The 23692-nt window shown below is 44.5% G+C and overlaps 1 protein-coding gene across 17 annotated transcripts in view; it reads left to right on the top strand.

The window, feature by feature from the left end:
- The window catches only part of ENPP2 (ectonucleotide pyrophosphatase/phosphodiesterase 2), a 136185-nt gene that overhangs the window by 99430 nt on the left and 13063 nt on the right, over positions 1 to 23692 (top strand). For 9 of the 17 annotated variants that reach the window (XM_015474533.3, XM_015474535.3, XM_025001617.2 and 6 more), the window contains 9 exons: positions 654 to 781; positions 3070 to 3157; positions 3317 to 3404; positions 4502 to 4686; positions 8426 to 8477; positions 19541 to 19615; positions 20902 to 21038; positions 22156 to 22291; positions 22943 to 23020. In XM_015474533.3, the coding sequence (XP_015330019.1) occupies positions 654 to 781; positions 3070 to 3157; positions 3317 to 3404; positions 4502 to 4686; positions 8426 to 8477; positions 19541 to 19615; positions 20902 to 21038; positions 22156 to 22291; positions 22943 to 23020 (967 nt within the window). The remainder of the gene's footprint in view (positions 1 to 653; positions 782 to 3069; positions 3158 to 3316; positions 3405 to 4501; positions 4687 to 8425; positions 8478 to 19540; positions 19616 to 20901; positions 21039 to 22155; positions 22292 to 22942; positions 23021 to 23692) is intronic. The other 8 variants (XM_015474534.3, XM_015474536.3, XM_059893287.1 and 5 more) reach the window with 1 other exon arrangement.

The raw sequence follows: 23692 nt of genomic DNA, 5'->3' as shown, positions 1-23692 counted from the left end.
TTGCCGCCCTGCCATCCAGTGTGTTTATTTCCCTAAGAGCTTTCAAAAATCCTGGCCCATGGACAACAGCGGGCTCCCTAATGGTCTTGGCAATGATCCAGAATGGGAATATTTGATCATGCCATTAGGGCTGAAAAACCTTCATCATTGGTTAAATAGACCCTTGCTGAACCAGGGCACAACCCCGTTCTGTTGTTTCCCCACCCAGATTAGACAGTTTAAAAGCGCCTGAGGATGTGGCCTCGTGAACCTCACCGTGCTCCCTTCTCTCTGCACCCCCCCACCCGCCCCCCGCCACCCCCCCGCCACCCCACCGCCTCACCCCCGGACTTAGAGTGTTTGAGAAAAGCCTTGGAGTTTGAGCTGCTCTGAGTGACGGTCCCACGAGTCAGGGACGTATCTTAAAAACTTCTAACTCCCCTCTGTGATACCCTTCCACGTCTTCTTCAACGTTACCTAATCCCCTTTGAATCTGTTTCCTGCTTTTATTATTTGATGGCGGGGGGCGGGGTGGGCGGGGGTGTCACAAATTCCATTTACTCACAAATTAGCCTTTCCTTTGACTTAAAACCTCCTTCAGCTTTCTGGAGAGAATGTCTTGGGCTTTTCTAGAAGACTCTCCATGCAAAATTCAATGTCCATTTATATTTCAGTGTAAAAAACCAGACCAGCACTTTAAGCCTTACTTGAAACAGCACCTTCCCAAACGTTTGCACTACGCCAACAACAGAAGGATCGAAGACGTCCATTTACTGGTGGAGCGCAGATGGCACGTCGCAAGGTACCTCAGGGACAGGCGGCCCCTGTTTCTCACCTTCATAACCATCCCCTCGGCCCCGAGGCCTTCCCTGGAGGCTCAGACAGTAAAGAATCCGCCTGCAATGCGGGAGACCTGGGTTCGATCCCTGGGTCGGAAGACCCCTGGAGAAGGGAATGGCTACCCACTCTGGTGTTCTTGCCTGGAGAATCCCATGGACAGAGGAGCCTGGCAGGCTGCAGTCCTTGGGGTCGCAAAGAGTCGCACATGATTGAGCGACTAACCCTCCACTGTATGTAGTTCTATAAGGCAGCTGCAAGACTTCCCTGGTGGCTCAGACGGTAAAGCGTCTGTCTACAGTGTGGGAGACCCGGGTTCGATCCCTAGGTTGGTAAGATCCGCTGGAGAAGGAAATGGCAACCCACTCCAGTACTAGTGCCTGGGAAGCCCATGGACAGAGGAGCCTGGGGGGCTGCAGTCCCTGGGGTCGCACAGAGTCAGGCACGACTGAGCCACTTCACTACTTAAGGCGGCTGCAGTGCTGTAAGGTCATCATTATAAAAAGAGATTTCCTGACTTCCCCGGTGAGCCAGTGGTTAAAAAGCCACACTTCCTTTGCAGGGGGCACCTATGTGTTGATGAAGAAAACTTGGGAGTTCGGTAGAAGTTAGTAACACATGAAGACGGTTGAGCAGATTAGCATAGACCAAAGCCAGCCATTTTAATTAGCAGCACATCTTCTCAATTGAACTTGAATTGTTGAGTTATTATACGCACATATCTAATTATCCCAAGCTGAAAGTAGTTCTCCCGAGATCAAGGACTCAAACGTTTAATTTCCTTGTTTTTCCCCAAGTGCTGTACTTCAGTGCCGTGTACCTGTACGTACTTAGGAAATATTTGTTGTAATAAACATGTAAGTGTTTTGGAAAACTGCTACCTAACTCTAAGCAAAAGGCATCTTCCTGTCACAACAAGGAAGTTCAAATGCTTTTGATGTCTCGAGAGCACGGTTTCCGTTTTCTGCTTCTAAACAGAGCTACTGCCTCCGTAAGGCCTGGCTCTTGTTAAGCTGTGCCACTGCTACAAGTGTTGAGCTTACCGCTCGGTTATACTTTGCAGTGGTATTACCAGATAAATTTGTTGACAGGGAAATCCATATGCAAATATTTCTATGGAATACAGATCTCCGTTCATTGATCAAACATCACACATTTTAAAAGCGCCAGCTGGGTGTGTGCTTAGCATGGAGCCTGCTGCTGCTGCTGAGTCGCTTCAGTCGTGTCCGACTCTGTGCGACCCCATGGACTGCAGCCCGCCAGGCTCCTAGGTCCCTGGGATTGATTCTTCAGGCAAGAACACTGGAGTGGGTTGCTTCTCCAATGCATAAAAGTGAAAAGTGAAAGTGAAGTCACTCAGTCGTGTCCGACTCTTCGAGACCCCATGGACTGCAGCCCAGGCTCCTCCGTCCGTGGGATTTTCCAGGCGAGAGCACTGGAGTGGGGTGCCATCGCCTTCCCTCCGTCCGTGGGGTTTCCCAGGCGAGAGCACTGGAGTGGGTGCCCTCGCCTTCCGTCCGTCCGTGGGATTTTCCAGGCGAGAGCACTGGAGTGGGTGCCCTCGCCTTCCCTCCGTCCGTGGGGTTTCCCAGGCGAGAGCACTGGAGTGGGTGCCCTCGCCTTCCCTGAGCACGGAGCCTAGGGACAGGCATATAGACGTGAACCAGACGGACCTGGTCCCAGAGCAGAGAACCCTGGAGCCAGTGGGGCACGTGAGCAGACAGTTGGAGGCTTGTGGCAACTCTGCATTGAGAAAGTCTATTGGTGCCCTTTTTGCAACAGCGCTGTTCTTAAATTAGGGTATGTGCGTTGTTTTCTTAGACATAATGCTACTGCATACTTAATACAGTATAGTGTAAATATAACTTTTATATGCACTGGGAAACCAGAAGCTTTGTGTGACTCCTTTAGCGTGATGGTCTCTTAATTGGGGTGGTCTGGAGCAGGGAGCAGCACCTACAGGGCATGTCTGTGCCTGTGGCCAGTGCTCGGCTCAATACGACCGTGAGACAGGAGGAGGGCGCCAGACCTCAGGTCCCAATCTGTTCTAGGCTGATCGTCAAGGCCAAAGCACTGGGGGCAAAAAGACAGCATCATCTTTCATCACCCTGGGAATGATGCAGTCAAAGCGGAGAGAAATACGCTTGGATTAGTAAAATCCACTTCTTACAGATCTTTTTGTGCACTGGACTTTTTTTTATCAGACCAATTTTATGAGAAGTCCTGATTGACTGTACAATCGTTTCACTCTAGGAAACCTTTGGAGGTTTATAAGAAACCATCAGGAAAATGTTTTTTCCAGGGAGACCACGGATTTGATAACAAGGTCAACAGTATGCAGGTATGCTCCCAGAACTATGAATTGAAGTGTATTTTAGAGGTTCTAAAAAGGATGGGAATGGTGGTGTAAGTGAAGCTTGCAGAGTATTCATAACTGGAGGGAGGGTTGCTCCTGGATATTAGCAATGCCTAATTGTTTTTGTTTCTTTTCTTTTGGAAGACTGTTTTTGTAGGTTATGGCCCAACATTTAAGTACAAGACCAAAGTGCCTCCATTTGAAAACATTGAACTTTACAACGTTATGTGCGGTAAGTCACTTATTTCATCAAAACCAAGAAAACAATCCGGAGTTAACATACGAACTCCTTTCGATGTTGGAGAAAGAAATGAGGTGTCTGTTTTCTGGGATCACCTCATCTTTTCATTAAAAAAATGCTGTAATTTGCCCATTGGTTCAAGGGACAGAATATCATCCCCCTTCTAAGGCTTCTTTGTCTTCCTTCAACAGTTGACTAATGGGGAGTTTTCATGGTGTTGCTGTTGGCAGCCTCCGGCTAATCTAACACAGCATTACAGTCTGACACCACCGGTCACAGGCCGGGTGAAGCGAGCACTGGGCACAGCGCCCCCCACCCCGCACCCCGCCTCCATCTCTCCCAGCGCAGCCGCGCAGGGCTGGCCAGCTATTTATGTGCTCCTAATTATTTTTCTTCCTGGAGTCTCTAGTTGCTGGATGAGGACAGCTTTTCCTATTTAGTAAGGGAGCGCCAGTCTGGCGGTCAGAGGGGGAGTCTGCACGTCGGGTCTCCTGGGCCCCGTCCCCTCTGGGCATCCGGCGCTCCCCGGCCCTGCCTCCGGGCTCAGGCCAGTCCCTGTGTGCCTGCTCGTCAGCCTTCTCACTCGCTCTGAAATCAGCCTGTTCATTCCACAGCGGCCCTTCAGGGCACACGGCCAGAGCCTCCTCTTGTCCTGTACTTCTGTGGAGTGCATGAGAGGGCAGGCTCGAGGTTATTTATTGATCATAAGCCCCACTTCAAAACTCGGGATAAAAAGTCTCACAGAGAAGCAGGAAGGCAACGATCCTGACGCTGATGGTCCTTGGGTTGTAGCTATCACAGACATAAAGGTGGCGAAGCGAGGCCCTATTTTCCTTCACTCTTTCTTTGTGGGAATGTCTTTCTTGATATCAGGCCATGAAAATGCTATTTTAGAAAGTTGTTGCCAAGACCTCATCAGGCAAGGATGACTTGGGAGCTCAGAAGGGAGCCTGCCGTCTGAATTTGGTTATCCCATTCTGTTGGTGTTCCAAGTTTTCCAGACCTTGGAAGGTGAATGGCTTTGACTCTCCTCCTATCTCATCAAAAACATTTACAAAGTACCTGGCCCTTTTCTTTCTTCTCATCAGATCTCCTGGGATTGAAGCCAGCTCCAAATAACGGGACCCACGGGAGTCTGAACCATCTCCTGCGTACCAACACCTTCAGACCGACTGTGCCAGAGGAAGTCACCAGACCCAATTACCCAGGGGTTATGTACCTTCAGTCCGATTTTGACCTGGGCTGTACCTGTGATGATAAGGCAGAGCCAAAGGTAGAAGTAATCTTTTTTGTTCATTATGGAAGAGCCTGTCGGGTGTAGAGCAGTGCTGTCCAATAGAACTTTCTCTGATGATATGCATGGTCTTTGTGCGTCGTCCAAAATAGTAGTTACTAGCTACACAGCTTTCGAGCACTTGGAACTAAATTTTTAATTTTATTTAGTGGCTTGTGGCCACCATATTGGACAGCACAGGCATAGATAATGAAGAGCAAAAAATAAAATTCATGCTCTTCTGTGGAGTCGCGATTCCTAACCAGACGTTTTTCTTTTTTTCAACCTGAATCACATGTCTAGCAGTCATGGTCCCAATAGGAAACAGATGGCCCGTGCAGAAGAAGTTTTTCAAGAAGGTTTAAAGGAATTGTTTCAATCACATTTAATGAGAAGACTATTTACAAAGCTGGCAGGGTAGAGGGAAATCGAGGAGGGATGGTAAAGGCGCCTGGGGCTCCCAGGGCACCAATCTGGATCTCAACAAGAAAGGGGAGGAACAGTCACCAGCACATGGAGAAAGAACCCTGTAGGCGGGGCCTGAAATTTGGGTGATGGCGCAGTGAACACACCGCAGCCTGGAGAGAGGAAGCTGGGGGTGTGAGCACGCCCTTGCCACCCCCTGCTGGTGCTTCTCGATGTTGGAGCCCAGCCACAGGGCAAGCTTGCTCTTTGATGTCCCTAGACATCAGCCTCCCGAGCACAGGGCAGGGGAGGGAAGCGGGCAGCAGGGCGCAGGTGGGCGTGCAAATAGGCGCTGTCCCGCACAGCCAGCTGGACAGTTGTTGAAACAAGCACGTGTCCAGTAATGATTTTTTTCTCGTATGTAAAAATCAATTGTATTTCTAAATATAGCAACAGACAATTGGATAATGACATTTTAAAACACTTACAATAGCGTTAAAAATATAAAATATCTAGGAATGCTGAAAACTGTAAAACAGTATTGAGAGAAATTAAAAACCTAAATAAATGAAAAGGGGACGACAGAGGATGAGATGGTTGGATGGCATCACTGACTCAACGGACGTGAGTTTGAGTAAACTCTGGGAGTTAGTGATGGACAGGGGGGCCTGGCGTGCTGCAGTCCATGGGGTCGCAAATTGTCGGACATGACTGAGCAACTGAACTGAATTGAACTGAAGTAAATGAACCGGTACTCATCATTCATTGAAGGACTCAATATTCATGGCAGTTCTTCCTAAATTAATCTATAGATTCAAAGCAATCTCATTCAAAATCCCAGTGGATATTCTTCAGCTTTTTCTTTTGTACTGGAGTATAGCCGATAATGACTGGCTTACTGAATTTTACATTGATCAATGACCTTTAAAGTTGCCAATCAGTACTCCTGACAGCAAGACACAACCAGTGTTACCACACTGAGTTGATAGGGTTCCAACACAAAGCAAAGCAATCTGCGATTTTTGCACGTGTGGTTTTATTAAGGCAATGTGTGATCTTCTCATTAGACCTCAGAAGAATGGAAACTAGTTTTCTTATTGGTCTCTCCCCCTCCCCCTGCCACTGTCTGCCTCCTAGGGCTCCTTGGGGCCTGCGAGGCACAGTCTGGGAGCCCGCCATGGGAGGGAGTTTGCTTCTTGTCCCTCCACCCATGCCTTATTTTTTTATATATGAGCTCATTATCTTTTTAAGTTTTCTTTTTTTTTAAATGTGGACCATTTTTAAAGTCTTTGTTGAATTTGTTTCAATATTGCTTCTGTTTTATGTTTTGGTTTTTTGGCCTCAAGGCATATAGGATCCTAACTCACTGACCAGGAGTTGAACCCTCAGCCCCTGCATTAGAAGGTGAAGTCTTAACCACTGTACTGCCAGGGGAGTCCTAGATCCCCTTTAATGTCTCCTACTTTAGCTCCTGATGAGAATTAACAGCGCTAATTAAAGTAGGTGATTCTAAGACTTCAGCTGGAGGAGTTGAGTTGTCCATGTCAACAGGAAGTGGTCTTTGAAGTGAATTCCAATTATATTTTTAGAGGCATCTATTAGATCTTGTTTCCTGAATTACCTTTCCTCTGGGAAACAAGAAATATTTTGGTTCTTTCATCTTAAACTGTTTTGGAGGGATTCTAGATTATCTTTATTTTCTCAGTGGTTTTCTCCAAAAGACTACTTTTCTTAAAAAAAAAAAAAAAAAAAACACAGATATACAAAAAAGGTATAAAGATGAATAAAATGAATACTTCAATATATAGACATCGTGAGAAAGAAAACATTAAAGATGGAACGGAAGCTCCACGTGACACCCCCACCCCAATCCCACTTCCTTCCTACCTCAAAGCTAATTAATATCCTGTGCTGTGCTTAGTCGCTTAGTCATGTCTGACTCTTTGCAACCCCATGGGCTACAGCCTGCCAGGCTCCTCCGTCCAAGGGATTCTCCAGGCAAGAATACTGGAGTGAGTTGCCATGCCCTCCTCCAAGGGATCTTCCCAACCCAGAGATTGAACCCAGGTCTCCTGCACTGCAGGCAGATTCTTTACTACCTGAGCCCCCACGGAAGCCCAATATCCTGAATACAGTATATATAATTGCCATGCTGTGCTGTGCTCAGCTGTGTCTAACTCTTTGAGACCTGATTTTCCAGGCACGACTATAGGAGTAGGTTGTCATTTCCTACTCCAGGGGATCTTCCTGACCCAGGGATCCAATTGGAGTCCCCTGCATTGGTAGGTGGGTTCTTCACCACCGAGGAAGCCCTATAATTGCCATGGAGACCTCTGTACTTTCACTCCGTACATAGGTATCTCAAATAATATATCAAGTACCTTTAGTATAGTTCCCTAAAATAACCTATAGTATAGTTTTGAATATTTTATTTTTTATTAAAAAGATGTTTTTTTGGCTGCTCCTCGAAGCATTTTGGATCCATTTCCCACACCAGGGATTGAACTGATGGCCCCTACACAGGAAATGTGGAGTCTTACCCACTGGACCACCAGGGAAGTCCCCTGGATGTTTTATATTTTTTATGTAAATGCTGTTATACCATATGTATCCTGCATTTATTTGTTGATCACTGTATTTTAAAGATTTTTTTACAGATTAATACATGAAGTTGTATCTCATTCATTTTTATTGCTAATATCAATAGTTATTATAATGCATAATTGTACAACTAGCGCATCATGATTTTATTCATTCTGCTACTTGAGGACGTTTGGTCATTTCCCACTGTCAGTGCCTCCCAACAGCGTGGCTATAGACATCACTGCAAGTGTCTCTATGCACATGCTAGAGGATGTCAGGATCCACAGTGGGAAGTGGAATTGCCAAGTCACGACAGTTTCAGGATTGCTGGATCATTCCATTTCTACTTTAGAAAAAGCAATTTTATAAATTTGTTTGGGAATCACTTTAGTGCACCTAGAGATTAATCCAAACTTTTCAGGCAATATTAGAGTTAATGTGTATATATGTGCCCTAATCCTCATCATGGACATGGGAGGCTGGTCCCATGATTATCCATGTTTTTAAGAAAAGGAAGCAAAGTCATGGAGAGATTAAATAGCATGTTCAACACCATAGATCGCTCAGAAGTACAGCCTCAGTGTCAATTTGAGATAAAGTAGTAACACTTTATAAAGCGTGTGATATTGATGAAGCTTAGGATCCTATTTTGAATTTAGCTGGGTACTGAATAGAGAGAAGGGTGCTGGAAAGAAAGACCATTTCTGATCTGCTTTCTTTTCCCTTTTGTTTTTTATTTTCACACATGAAGAACAAATTGGATGAACTCAACAAACACCTTCATATAAAAGAGTCCACAGAAGGTAAGGAGTTGACAGAAAAAAGAACCAGATAAGTTTTGTTTTCTAGTTTTCAAAAACTGGAGAGACTTATTTACTTCATAGTGTAAGCACAGTGTTTTCTTAAAATTTGAATTCAGATTGCAGAGTGACCTTTATGTGATCTGGCAAAGGGTATTGGTTTTTTCTCTGTATACAAGGTGCCAGCTGTGTAACAGAAAAGTTCTATTACCTTTTTTTCCCCCTTAACAGCTTTTAACCCTCTGAAAAACAGACATGCTGTTATGTATCTGATGGGTTATAAGTTAAGGGCTGAGGGGACTTCAGAAGAAGGGGATGGAAGTCAACAGTGGTAACAGCTGGTTCCTCTGCTGAAGGTTCCCCACCTGGAGAGTCGGTGTGTATGTCAAGGGGAGGGGTGCCCGGAAGGAACTGTGTTAGAACTCTCTCCCAAGAGGGTCTCGAGCCCTAACGCACCCTCCTGTTGTTCTGCATACGATTATAACACGCCTGGCTTAGCCAGCTTCTGCAAGCTTGTGATGAGAACAGAAAGCCTCAGCGGTTTGTGCATTTCTTATTCCTGTTTCAGGGTGCTGACTGTTGGCCAAGTGCTCCTCTGCCCCGTGGCACTTTCATTTTAGAGTCTGGTGTGAAGGAGCTGGCCTGGTCAGAGCACGCCCTTCTCGGGGTGGAGCCAGGCCGTGGGGCTCAGTGCCTCTGCTTTCCTTTGTTCAGCGCCTTAGCTGACTGTGAGCACCTCATGGCTTTCTCTCTCCACTCAGTCATTCTGGGTATTGATGTGCATCCTGATGCTTCTCCCGTCCCCGCTGCCCCATCTGCAGGCCTGAGTCTGCGTCCTGGGCAGAGGGACTGGGGCTGAGGGCGGAGTGTGTGCCCCTGCGTCCTGCTGACGTCCTGGTGCAGGGTCGAGTCACGTGTCCATCCTGGGGTTTCTGGCTGGGTTCAGTGCTTCTGCTTGGATGAGGCATTTCTCACTTCCGTTTCAAGTTCACTGGGGCCAGCAGGGCATGTGAAGCCTGTGGAAGAGGGACATACATTCTCTCCCCAGGGACCCCGTCCTCCACGTTCCTTGGCGATGGGTGGAAGCATATAATCCTTTACACAAGAGCAGTAAATAATTAGGAACAGTAATGTGATCTACCACCCAGGCTCTTCCTTCTGATTTTGAAATTAGATGAGGAAGAGGGGAAGCCTCCTAGGCAGGTTACTGCAGCAGAGGTGACAGCGTCTTCTAACAGCAAGGGAATGACCCTTGTGTGTGAAAAAGAAGACTGAACTCAAGCACAGCTGCCCAGGTCATGCAGTCAAGACGCACATAGTCAAATTCTCTTGAGAGCATTACTTATTAGCTGACATGGTTCTGTTTATCACATGTGCTGTCTTCAATCTGATTAAGCAAAGGTTGAGGAAACCCGTGGAAGATTTTATTTCCTTGACTTATTTCTCCTCTCTGTAAAGATCTTCATCTTTTCCCTTCTTCTCTTTCTGCATATCCACCCTCCTGCTTCTCTGTGATGACGGAACACACAGGCTCTTTGACATGTCATTGGATGAACACGGCCTTAGAGAAAGGACTTGGTTGATGGAAGGTACACAAATCCACAAACTCTAGAAGTGATTCAAAGTATTTGACATCAAATCTAGTGGATGATGGTGTCTTTATATTTGGAAAAATTCCAATACTGCCAGGATCAAGAACCCGCCTGCCAGTGCAGGAGATGTAAGAGACATGTGTTCAATCCCTGGGTCGGGAAGATCCCCTGGAGGAGGGCATGACAACCCACTCCAGTATTCTTGCCTGGAGAATCGCATGGACAGAGGAGCCTGGTGGGCTGCAGTCCATGGGGTCACAAAGAGTCAGACACGACTGAATGAATTCACACACACGCACACCACGATCAAGGAGTGTAGAGTCTCATGATTTGAGTTTTTCAAACATTCAGTCAGCAAGGCAGAGAAATATGACTGAAATGTTTCTTTTTGAAAGCCACTAATGAAATAGTTATGATAGCTTTGAAGGGACACTCATGTTTTTTCTGATTCAAGCTCTGGCTCTTCATGGTCCTAAAACATTTCTGGCTGGGGAAAAAAAAAAATCTTTCACTTCGTTTTCTGGTGGCAGTGCGTTCTTGGGACAAAACCAGCCCCACACTCGGCACAAAGAGTGGCCTCACACTGCTGAGCGCGGGAGTAAGAGGCGTCTTCTGGCGAACTGCTGACTAGCGACCTCATCGTTCCTTTGCTCTGCTCAGCGTTGAATACATCTTACTTCTCGGTGCTTTCACATCACCGGGGCTTAAAGTTTTTACTTTTTCATGGCAATGGACCCTCACGAGGATTTGTTAAGCACCTGCCCTGAGCTGGGGGTTGATTGCTGAGACGTTCTGTCAGGTTCTGTCAGCCGTCTCACCGCCAGTTCCAGGTGAATTCTTTACCACTGAGCCACTGAGCCACTGGGGAAGCCTGGGACAGCCTCTGATGATGCAAGGGAGCCTGTATTTATTTTTATTATAATTAACGGCTGAATATCAACAGACTTTTTTGATAAAGTTGTCTGAGTTTATATAGCACTGTTTGCTATGTGTGCATAATAATGGCTATTTGCAATTGCCAATAACTGGAGTGATACGAGAGAGATGCTAAAACCATTACATGAAATACAAATAACTATATGTCACTGTCTGATTGGTGCTTGTTTAAATTCTAGAGTATGTGTAAGCCTCAGCGTCCTCTCTCCTGTCTGGTTCTCTCCCTGTCTCTTGCTGTTTGTCTCCTTAAGGGCCCTGTCTCAGTCAGGGCTTCAGCTACAGAGTGCCATTTTCTTGTCTGAGTTCCTTCAGGCTGCTGTGGTGTGCCTGGTTCATAAGTCTGGTCCCCCCCGGAAATCATCGGGGTCCGCTCTGCTGAGGGGGACCTCGTGAATTTGAGGTGCTGTGTGCGCTGTGCTCAGAGTAGTCACTTCCCCTATCTGCGTATCTTTGAACATGTACTGAGGCTTTTCAGCCATTTAAAGCTCTATACAAATGTAAAATTGTATTATTTTCCTGCCTAGTTTTTAAAAAAATACACAAGTAGGTAGCTGATTCTTTCAGAATAAATCACGTGCCCTGAACATACATTTGTACCAACCACGTCTGTAAAAGCTGTGCTTTCCAATAGTGAAACAACTCAGGATAAATTCAAGGTAACAGAAGAATGGTATATTTAATTAATGTTAGGTTATGTTTTATCACCGACTCAATGGACATGAGTTTGAGCAAACTCCAGGAGATGGCGAAGGACAGGGAGGCCTGGCGTGCTGCAGTCCATGGGGATGCAAAGAGTTGGACACGACTCAGTGACAGAACAACAATGACAAATGTTTTATTAGAAATACTAAATTTACAGAATCAAGTCCTTCACTAAAGAACAATATAATCTTCAAAAATTATGATCTAAACTGATTTCTAAAGCCCTAATATTTCTACATTTGTAATGAATCCCAGATCTTAGTTGTATGGCTGCTATTTCTACATCAGATGTACTTAATGTCTTGGCAAACATACTGAATTTTCATTTTGAAATCCGTTGAATGAATGAATGAATGAGATGGGGATGCTTAAATTTCTCATAGCACGCACTTCTGGCCGTGGAGCCAGGTGGAAGTTTCACTGTAAGAATAACTGCACTGTTCATTTTCACCTTAGTCTTTTCTCTGCTTACATTACTAAGCCGTGTGTTATATTTTCTTGGTCAGACTGGCATTCACCGTCATCTTGTGAGGAAAAGGTAAAAATCACTGTAGCACCCATGTTTGGCTCCTTATCACACCCTAAGAGAAATTATTTTGATTAGAAAAATGACTTAACCAACTAGTGATTCTTCTCAATTTAAAGCAGAGCCCTGAACAACTAGAGGGACACTTCTCTGTAGCTCTTTTCAATTATGAAATGCTTCTCACTTTTGTTATTTTACTGGAGATGTTGCTGCTGCTAAGTCACTTCAGTTGTGTCCGACTCTGTGCGACCCCATAGACGGCAGCCCACCAGGCTCCCCCGTCCCTGGGATTCTCCAGGCAAGAACACTGGAGTGGGTTGCCATTTCCTTCTCCAGTGCTCCAGTGAAAGTGAAAAGTGAGAGTGAAGTCACTCAGTCGTGTCTGACCCTTAGCGACCCCATGGACTGCAGCCCACCAGGCTCCTCCATCCATGGGATTTTCCAGCCAAGAGTACTGGAGTGGGGTGCCATTGCCTTCTCCTAACTCTCTCTTTTGTAGAGCCAATTAACAAAGAGCGTTGTGATAGTTTCAGGTAAACAGGGAAAGGACTCAGCCGTATGTATACATGCATCCATTCTTCTCTAAACTCCCCTCCCATCCAGGCTGACACGTATCATCGAGCAGAGTTCCGTGTGCTATGCCTTGTTGGTTATCCACTTTAGATACACCAGTGTGTGCATGCCCATCCCAAACTCCCAACCACCCCTTCCCCCATCCTTCCCCCAGGCAACCATAAGTTTGTTCTCTAAGTCTGTGCCTGTTTAGCAGTGTGTACATGCCCACCCCAAACTCCTAACCATCCCTTCCCCCATCCTTCCCCCAGACAACCATAAGTTTGTTCTCTAAGTGTGCCTGTTTTGTAAGTTCATTTGTATCGTTTCTTTTTAAACTCTGCATATAAGGGATGTCATGTGATATTTCTCCTTCTCCAAACACTGAATTTTAATGACTACCTATCAGTATTCCTTGCTGATGTTGAAAATTTACTAAATTTGGTGTTGTCGTTCAGTCACAGATCCTGTCCAACTCCTTGCGACCCCAGGGACTGCAGCACGCCAGTCTTCCCTGTTCTTTACCATCTCCCAGGGTTTGCTCAAACTCATGTCTATTGAGTCAATGATGCTATCCAGTCATCTCAACCTCTATTGCCTCCTTCTCCTCCTGCCCTCAATCTCTCCTACTCAGGGTCTTTCCAACAAATTGGCTCTTCTCATTAGATGGCCAAAGTATTGGAGTTTCAGCTTCAGCATCAGTCCTTCCAGTGAATATTTAGGGTTGATTTCCTTTACGATGTACTGGTTTGATCTCCTTGCTGTTCAGGGGACTCTCAAGAATCTTCTCCAACATCACAGTTCAAAAGCATCAATTCTTTGGCACTCAACCTTCTTTATGGTCCACCTCTCACATCTGTACATAACTACTGGAAAAACTATAGCTTTGACTGTATGGACCTTTGTCAGCCAAGTGATGTCTCTGCATTTTAAGAGTCTTTCTGGGTTGGTCATAGCTTTCCTTCCAAGGAGCAAGTGTCTTCTGATTTCATGGCTGCAATCAGCATCCACAGTGATTTTCAGTCAGTTCAGTCACTCAGTTGTGTCTGACTCTTGTGACCCCATGGACTGCAGCACACCAGGCCTCCCTGTCCATCACCACCTCCTGGAGTTTGCTCAAACTCATGTCCATTGAGTCGGTGATGCCATTCCAACCGTCTCATCCTCTGTCATCCCTTTCTTCTCCTGCCTTCAATCTTTCCCAGCATCAGGGTATTTTCCAGTGAGTTAGTTCTTTGCATCAGGTGGCTAAAGTATTGGAGTTTCAACTTCAGTATCAGTCCTTCCAGTGAATATTCAGGACTAATTTCCTTTAGGATGGCCTGGTTGGATCTCCTTGCTGTCCAAGGGGCTCTCAAGAGTCTTCTCCAACACCACAGTTCAAAAGCATCAATTCTTCAGCGCTCAGCTTTCTTTATAGTCCAACTCTCACATCCATACATGACCACTGGAAAAACCACAGTCTTGACTAGACAGGACACCGTCTGAGTGGTGGGCTTCCCTGGTGGCTCAAAGAGTAAAGCATCTGCCTGCGATGAGGGAGACCTGGGGAGAAACGATCCCTGGGTCGGGAAGATCCCCTGGAGAAGGAAATGGCAATCCACTCCAGTATTGTTGCCTTAAGAATCCCATGGATGGAGGAGCCTGGTAGGCTACAGTCCACAGGGTCACAAGGAGCCAGACATCATTGTGGCTTGTTGGCTCTGATTAAATTATAGGACTTCTCTGGTGGCTCAGACGGTAAAGCATCTGTCTGCAATGCGGGAGACCCGGGTTCAATCCCTGGGTCGGGAAAATCCCCTGGAGAAGGAAATGGCAGCCCACTCCAGTACTATCGTCCATGGAAAATCCCATGGACAGAGGAGCCTGGTAGGCTACAGTCCATGGGGTCGCAAAGAGTCAGACACAACTGAGTGACTCCACTTTCTTTCACTTTCTTTCTTTGACTAGACAGACCTGTGTTGGCAAAGTAATGTCTTTGCTTTTTACTATGCTGTCTAGGTTGCTCATAACTTTTCTTCCAAGGAGCAAGCATCTTTTAATTTCATGCTGCAGTCACCATCTGCAGTGATTTTGGAGCCCCTCAAAATAAAGTCTCTCTGTTTCCACTGTTTCCCCATCTATTTGCCATGAAGGGATGGGACCAGATGCCATGATCTTAGTTTTCTGAGTGTTGAGTTTTAAGCCAACTTTTTCACTCTCCTGTTTCACTTTCATCAAGAGGCTCTTTAGTTCTTCTTCGCTTTCTGTCATAAGTGTGGTGTCATCTGTCTATCTGAGGTTGTTGATATTTCTCCTGGCAATCTTGATTCTATTAGAGTAGTATCATCTGCATATCTGAAGCTGTTGATCTTTCTCTTGGCAGTCTTGATTCTCGCTTATAATTCATCCATGCCAGCATTTCACATGATGTACTCTGCATATAAGTTAAATAAGCAGGGTGACAGTATACAGCCTTGTCATATTCCTTTACCAATTTTGAAACAATCTGTTCTTTGATATCTGGTTCTAACTGTTGCTTCTTGACCTGCATACTGGTTTCTCAGGAGACAGGTAAGGTGGTCTGGTATTTCCATCTCTTTAAGAATCGTCCAGTTTGTTGTGATCTACACAGTCAAAGGCTTCAGTATAGTCAGTAAATCAGAAGTAGAAGTCTTTCTGGAATTCCTTGCTTTTTCTATGATCCAACAAATGTTGGCAATTTGATCTCTGGTTCCTCTGCTTCTTCTAAATCCAGCTTGTACATCTGGAAGTTCTCGGTTCACGTCCTGCTGAAGCCCACCTTACAGGATCTTGAGCATAACCTTGCTATGAATGCAATCATAGAATAGTTTGAGCATTCTTCGGCATTGACCTACTTTGGGACTGGAATGAAAACTGCCCTTTTCCGGTCCTGTGGCCCCTGCTGAGTTTCCCAAAGTTGCTGGCGTACTGAGCGCAGCACTGAAACGGGATTGTCTTTTAGGGTTTGAGAGAGCTCAGCTGGGGTGCCGTCACCTCCGCTAGCTTTGTTCATGGTGGTGCTTCCTAAGGCCCACTGGGCTTCACACTCCAGAACGGCTGGCTCTAGGTGAGTGACCACACCATCATGGTTATCGAGATCATTAAGGCCTTTTTTGTATAGTTCTCCTGGGTATTCTTGACACCTCTTCTTAATATCTTCTGGTTCTGTTAGGTCCTTACCCTTTCTGTCCTTGGTCTGCCCATTCTTGTATGAAATGTTCCCTTGGTATCTCTCATTTTCTTGCAGAGCTCTCTAGTCTTGCCCGTTCTGTTGTTTTCCTCTTTCTTTGCATTGTTCACTTAAGAAGGCTTTCTTATCTCTCCTTGCTGTTCTCTGGAACTCTGCATTCAGTTCGGTCTATCTTTCCCTTTCTCCCTTGCCTTTCGCTTCTCTTCTTTTCTCAAATATCTGTAAAGCCTCCTCAGACAGCCACTTTGCCATCCTCTATTTCTTTTTCTTTGGAATGGTTTTGGTTACTGCATCCTGTACAGTGTTACAAACCTCCGTCCATAGTTCTTCCGGCACTCTGTCTACCAGATCCAATCCCTTCAATCTATTCATCACCTCCACTGTATAATGGTAAGGGATTTGATGTAGGTCATACCAGAATGGCCTAGTGATTTTTCCCTACTTTTTTCAATTTAAGCCTGAATTTACCAAATGCCCTTTACTAAATGACCACACTACAACTACGCTGGACCGAGACAGAGCGAGGCACTTTACAGATTTGCTTGTAAAGAGTGCAGCATCTCAGAGAGCTATGAGGCTCTGGGAGGTTAGGTTAGAGAATCACAAAGCTATAAAGAGCTGAGATGAGATCTGACTCCAGTTCTCCTGGACACTAAAGCCTCTGTGCTTCCCTCTGTAAATGCTTCCTATTTTAAGGGTCGGAATAAAGAGAGAGTGTTTGGAGAGAATCTCAGTGCACAGCAGGGTTTGGAAGTTGTTTCTGAAGCAGTAGATGCTTGGATACAAACCGCTGGTCATATGAGCTCCTCAGCAGGCATGACTGAGTCCGAGCTCCTGCCTGGAGTAAGTGGGCCTTCCACCCAGCGTGTTCTCTATTAGAATAACCTGGCAGGCGGCATCCACCTGGAGACTGTCCAAGAAGCTAGGAGAAGAGTAATGGGCCGAGGCAGAGACCTGGATTCTGGGTGCTGTCGTGTAGCTGAATTACCTCACACAATCATGAATCCTCAGTTCCTGCATCAGTAAGATGAAGATGACACTGGTCTGCCCAGTCTCTCTCTTGGGGTTATAGTAGACGGGTCATATGTAGAAAGCCAGGTCTTGAAAGTCATAAAGAACAATATTTTGTTTTCAAATAAAACAGTCATTTATTTATCCAGGTCAATATCTGGCAACGTTGGAGGCAGAGATACAGTGGTAAACAAAACAAAAGCGCTGTCCTCATTAAGTTATTATTTTATTGTGAGATTCAGCCTGCTGATGAGTTACAGCACAGTGCTTTAAAGGCCGAGGTAAGAAAGACCAGGGCACCGACAGAGGCGTCCAGTCTAATCCCAGAAGCGGTTTACTCGGCAGTAAATGATAGTGGACACTCATAAGGCAAAGGGGAGAAAGGAGGTAGGAAAAGCAGAGACCTGGGGTAGAGATTCTGTGGTAAAATGTAAGAGCGTATTATTGTGGGAGTGAATGTTTAAAACACAAACAGAAAAAGAGGAGAGATTTTCATGTGGCTCTCAAGTCAGCCAGCTAATCTATGGGAATATGGGTCAGAAAGCTGAAGAGGGAAAAGAAATACACACTCCAGTCTGGACAAGCAAACGCTGGAAGACAAAAAAAGAGGGCTGGGGAAGTCCATACCACTTGAAAAGATTCACCTCCCAGTACTTGCCAAATGTGGTATCTGGAGGGGAACTGTGGCATGTCCCGAGAATTCCAGACACTATTGTAAACAGGGGACTGGGGTGTGGCATGGAGGCTCCGTCTGGAATCTCATGGAGTAGGAACCCAGCCTGAAAAGACAAAAGTTATGCTAGATCTGTGTCAAGAAGTCACGAGGAACATATTTCGAAACTAGAAGTTCATCTCCAGGGTGGCTGGTCTCAGGACAGGGCCCTTACATGCACAAAGACTGAGCTCCAAGTCCTCTCTGTGGCTCAACCAACAGGGACTTTTTGCTACCCAGAAATGCCGTGAATGACTTGCCTAAGGTGTCGTATGGAGTAGCAGAGTCAGGCAGTGACCAAGAACCTGTGATTCTTTGATACCCTGATAAACCGAAAAGGCTCACTCAGTCGTGTCCGACTCTTTGCGACCCCGTGGACTGTAGCCCTCCAGGCTCCTCTGTCCATGGGATTATCCAGGCAGGACTGCTGGAGGGGGTAGCCATGCCCTCCTCCAGGGGATCTTCACAACCCAGAGATCGAACCCCGGTCTCCTGCATTGTAGGCAGACTCTAACACTGAACCACCAGGGAAGCCCGGATAAACCCCAAAAGGGAAATCTAAATTTGGATTCTGGGCTTAAAATGCTTCTTACTGCAAAGATTTCACCTCTTATAGGGCTTCAGGAAGCCTCAAGTAGGTTCTTTCAGTCATTGGGGAGCTCGTGGGCTCTTAGGAGACTGCCAAAGCTACTACTTTTTTTTTTTTTTTTTGCTTCATCTCATATATGGTCAGTTAACAACTGAGGAAAAGTGAGTCAGATAATGATATCTTTGTGCTCTGTGTGCCAAAAACTCCAGTAGTGCATATACTGGGAGCTAGGAAGCCCCCATTTCTGAAGAAAATTGAGTCTGTACATATAGAGCAAAAGCATAAGTAGAGATGGAGAAGCTTAACTAGAGCAACGTTTCAAGAGAAAGGGACTCTTCGGATGCCTTGTCCCCTTTTTCTCCCCTTTCTCCCTCTTGTCCCCTTGTCTTTTCCGTGGGAGCTGAACAATGAGACCATGTTATTTGTCGTCCCCTTTTGAGGGTGAGAAGAGCGACTGTGCCAGGACATAGGTGTAGTTGGGACGTGGGTTCACTGTGTCTTAGCTCCCTAAGCTCCGGAGGGCTGCACTGACGCCCTCATCCCCGTCTGTGGCGGGTGCCGTTCTCTGTGCTCCTGTTCGGCCACGTCAGTGTCTCTGCTGGAGTGGGCGCCAGGCTGCCTTTCAGTTACCCACGCTATGTTTCTGTCTCCCGTGGAACTGTGAGCTCCTGGAGGCTGAAAGCCTCAAGACTTCCAGCCTTGTCTGGAGAATCCCATGGACAGAGGAGCCTGGCAGGCTGCAGTCCATGGGGTCACACAGAGCTGGACACTGAATGACCTAGCACACACACATGATTTATCTCTGTCCCATAAGCCAAGATCTGACACTCAGGTTTGACAAGGGAGGGTATACTGACAACACGTTTGAAGGGAGACAAGTGACAGGATTGGTGGGAAAGTTATTCCCAGGGGAAAGAGAAGGCGTCACGTGTCATAGCATAGAGTTGCTGACAGTGATCATGGGCAGTCCTGCAAATCAGTCAGCCTTCATGGAATGGAGGGGTGACAAGAAGTAAGGAGGAACCAGAGCTGGTGGAGTCTACAGCCTGCCCGACTATTGACTGACGCCTGCTCCAAAGAGGGGTGGTGCGCGAAGGAGCACAGTCGCTCTTTTGCTGTGCTCCTTAATGGGATAGACTGGGTAATCTACCAGGTTTGCATTTGAGCTTGGAGGAATGTGTTGGGTAAGCATGAAAACTTGAATGATAAAAAGAGAATAGCTTCTCAAAGAATCTTGATACTTCTGCTTCCAGCTGAAACCAGGAAATTCAGAGGCAGCAAAAATGAAATCAAGGAAAACGTTAATGGAAATTTTGAACCTAGAAAAGGTTTGGTTTGAGTTTTGAAGGACAGTCTGACCTGGTTAATAACTGCTCCCAAGTACTACTGTTATGATTTGCAGGCTTTTTATGTGTTTGTTATATATTTCATTTATATAATATTTAGCCTATTATTTTCTAATTCTTAGGGGTGGGTCCCTAAATTCAGCAGCTTAACCAAGGCTTCTACATTTACTGCAGTGCTGATGAAGCCCAACTACCCTGAACAGGCTTGTGTTGTAACAGTGTGGGCTGTTTTGCCTCAAATCAGCAGTTCTGCTTGGGAGGGTCATGCAAAGTAATCTACAGAGTTTTCTCTGTTACTTGCGTAGAATGGTAATACTTTAATTAAAGCAACATGTATACATAATTTAATAAGTGATTGCCAGAAATGATTTTCTCTAATAGAAATCATAGCAAATTTTTTTTTTTGGTTATCACTTAGGGAATCGTGAATTGCCGAAGCCTCAGTCGCTAACTATTTTGATCTGTAGGACCCCAATTTCTAAGGGTCCATGGCAATTCTGACTTTGGCCTCTCTAAAATGGGCAGATCAAGCTTGAGGCAGTTATTGTGGGTGTGGCATGAAGGTTTGCCTGCTCATGTCCCATCTTCTTCTCAGAAGATGAAGGTTTCAAACCTTTATTTTTCGTAAGAGGAATCTACCTTCTGGGGTCTTAAATGAGTTCTTTGCTAACTGACAACCTTCCTTTTGTATTCAAAGGACCCTCTTGAACGCCACTTATTTTATCTATACATGTTCCTTTAAGTTCTTACCTAAAGGGTTTTCCTACGTGTCACAAAGCTACTTACTTTAAACGCTCATTACTGCTCACTTTTTATGCTGAAATAATGCATATTTGAGTTGCAGTTTACAAATAATGATCAAAGAGTGCCTTTCTCTTAATTAAATCGTTGGTTAATTTGATAAGCCTTTCAGGGTCAAAGGAATTAATTCTATAAAAATACAACTGTCTTGACTTCCCATTCAGCTGAATCACTTCACAATTTTCTTTCCCATGTGGATTAAAATTCTTTACAACTGGAAAATAATTATTAAAATAAATATGGCATTTGAATTACAGTTTTGGTGACTGGAAGCCTTGACCCATGCGTAGGTGATCAAATAAACCACCAAAGTGATAGGAACACTAACCGGATTAAATTAAGGAGAAGGAACTACATTATTAATAGTAAGCAAGCAAATGTTGGACAACTTGACTCTCTTCATTTGAGTCTTTAACATTTGATGTACATTTTAATCTGTATTTAAGACATTATTTTTTCTCTCCTAGAGAGACATCTCCTCTATGGACGGCCTGCCGTGCTCTATCGGACTAGATATGATATCTTATATCACACTGACTTTGAAAGCGGTTATAGTGAAATATTTCTAATGCCACTCTGGACATCATACACTGTTTCCAAACAGGTCATTGAGAACATTGGGTTTCATGTTCTTCATGTCATTACGCTCCGTGCCTTAATAGAATGATTGCTGGCGGAACAGAATTTTGTTTTAGAAAAGACTTTAATTTTTCCTGATGAAAGAAATCCTACATTGGGTCTATTGTAAAATATTTTGAATTAGGCTTTCTGCCATGTTCTAACTTCACGGTAATATGTAAAATGGCATAGCATACTAATTCTGTTAGTTTCTTTGACTGTGCTTGTCATGCCCCAGTAGTTTCAGAAGCTATCAAGATTTGGCTGTGAGTTTTAATAGACTTATTATTTAGAGCAGTTTTAGGTTCACAGCAAAACTGAATGGAAAGGACAGAGATTTCCCATATACCCACAGCTCTACACATCACAGCCTGACCCACTAACATCTTGTTTTTTTTTTTTTTAATGAAGGTTTGTTTTATGTTGGGGTTTCAGTTTTGGTAAAGATGAGATAGTTCGGTTTATATCAGAAATTAGAAAAATTTATTACAGTTGAGATATGTTTCTAATTTCTGAATACAAAGGACTACTTCAACTGCCCCAAACATAGCTTCTTGTTATTTGTACTCGGGCACATACAATACATAAACAGTTATTTTTTTTAAATAGGAGATATGTCTATATTATTCCTGAGAATATTATTTTTTAAGCTGTCTTCTGTGGAATCTCATTAATTATGTCAACAGTGAGATTTCTGCCTTCTGTATTATTGTTTTACCTAAGACTGATAAGAGAGTTCTGCTAGTAGAAAAAGAGAGTTTGAAAATTACTAGCTTAATGCATTTGAAAGTGAGATCTTTTTTTTTTTTTTAAGAGTATATTTTTCTTTTTTTGGCCAAGTGGCACGTGGGATCTTAGTTCCCTGACCAGGTATTGAACCTCACCCTCTGAGTTAGAAGTATGGAGTCTTAGCCACTGGACTGCCAAGGAAGTCCTCTCTTTTTTGTTTATTTAAAGAGGGACTATCAGAGTATAAGCTATAGTAACAGCTAATGGGGGTCTGGCTTTGGCTGTTTGGAACCAAGCAGTCTGGTTCAGTGCCCCTGTTGGTCTGATACTATCTCCCCCATGGCTTTGCTGACGACCTGTGACTCACCGTTCAGGCTGACGTCTCTGACATCCCTGCACACCTGACCAACTGTGTCCGGCCCGACGTCCGCGTTTCTCCGAGTTTCAGTCAGAGCTGTTTGGCCTACAAAAATGATAAACAGATGTCCTATGGATTCCTCTTTCCTCCCTGTAAGTTACAGAAGACCAGGATCTAACCATTCTAGAGGGGTGTTATTTTGTGGAGTCTGGCGTGTGCAACTTGGTATTTAGGATTTCGGTGGTTTTTAGAGGGGTGCTCAAGAGGTTGAGGAGATGAATTTCTCTGGGAGCCTTCCAAAAGCAGCCAGAAAAAGAGACCAGCTTTCACAAATCCTATTCCCGGGGAGTTCTAAAGTGCAAGGGAACATTCAGTGTGTCTCCTGACATCATTAAATGAGAATCTAAAAGTGAAATAGGAAATTAATAAGACATTAATCTTTTAAATAATACTATAGATGTGATCTCTTAATACATGAAGCCCTTTAATTATCTCTCATTACCTTGATGACATTTTTTAAAGTCCAAATTACACCGGTAAAGTCAAGGAACTCTTTTACATAATACTTAGTAGACCCAAGATTAGGTTGGAAGCAAAAGAACATGAAAATTTTATTTAAGAACGAGTGAGTGAAGAAGAGAGGTGGAGTGGGAAGAGAAGTAGGCGATGGCACATAAGAGGGGTAAGTGGAAATGAAAGAGCAGGTCCAGTCATCGCATGTTATTTGGGTCATTTTACAAGATTACTTTTTTTTATTGATGTCGATTTTAGTGTGTAATAGTATTTGTTTTCCTAATGTTTAGATCTGAGCTCGTCCCCAGAAGCTAAATATGATGCATTCCTTGTAACCAATATGGTTCCAATGTATCCTGCTTTTAAACGTAAGTCCAATATTTACCTAGTAGATTATTATTTGTGGGAAGAAATATTTCTAAATTTACCACTTACCTTTCCTACCTCTATATTCATTTTAATAACTTTCATGTGTTTACCCTTTATTATTTTCAGCAGCCTTTAATGTAAATTCTCTACTGCTAATCCAAATTATGAATCTGTGAGGGAGCTTGATGGATTATTATTTAGCCCTTGTTTATAGTTAAGAAATTAAAGTCACAAGAAGTGACTCGGGTCATGAATGGTAGAAGCTAAGCTAAACCAAGTTTGTGCTTCTAGTCTGTTGTTCTCCGTATTTCAATGCTCACGCTATACGTGGTTTAGAGAGTCTTCTCTGTATTTTGGATGCTATCTAACATTTAATAGCATCTGTATTTATTAAATGTTATAGTAAAAGCCATTAACAATCCTTCCTTTAGGGGAATGGTGATGATGTAGTCTGAATATTGATCCTGAAACCTAGCAAGACTTAATGAGTCTTCTGAATCATCAGAGTATAAATTCAGCTGGTTTTAGGGCTGTGTAAATTATATACACTCATAATTTCTTTCTATACAATATAAATATTTGTGAGTGATAGTGATGAAATGAATGGCGTAAGCATGGTGAGCTCTGGCTCCCAAACTGAGTTCTGGTCCCTGGAGTGTGACCACTGCCTG

Source organism: Bos taurus, chromosome 14, assembly GCF_002263795.3.
Source record: "Bos taurus isolate L1 Dominette 01449 registration number 42190680 breed Hereford chromosome 14, ARS-UCD2.0, whole genome shotgun sequence".
Lineage (NCBI taxonomy): Eukaryota > Metazoa > Chordata > Mammalia > Artiodactyla > Bovidae > Bos > Bos taurus.
Note: the sequence above shows the minus strand (reverse complement) of the source record. Positions and strands in the feature narration are given on the sequence as shown.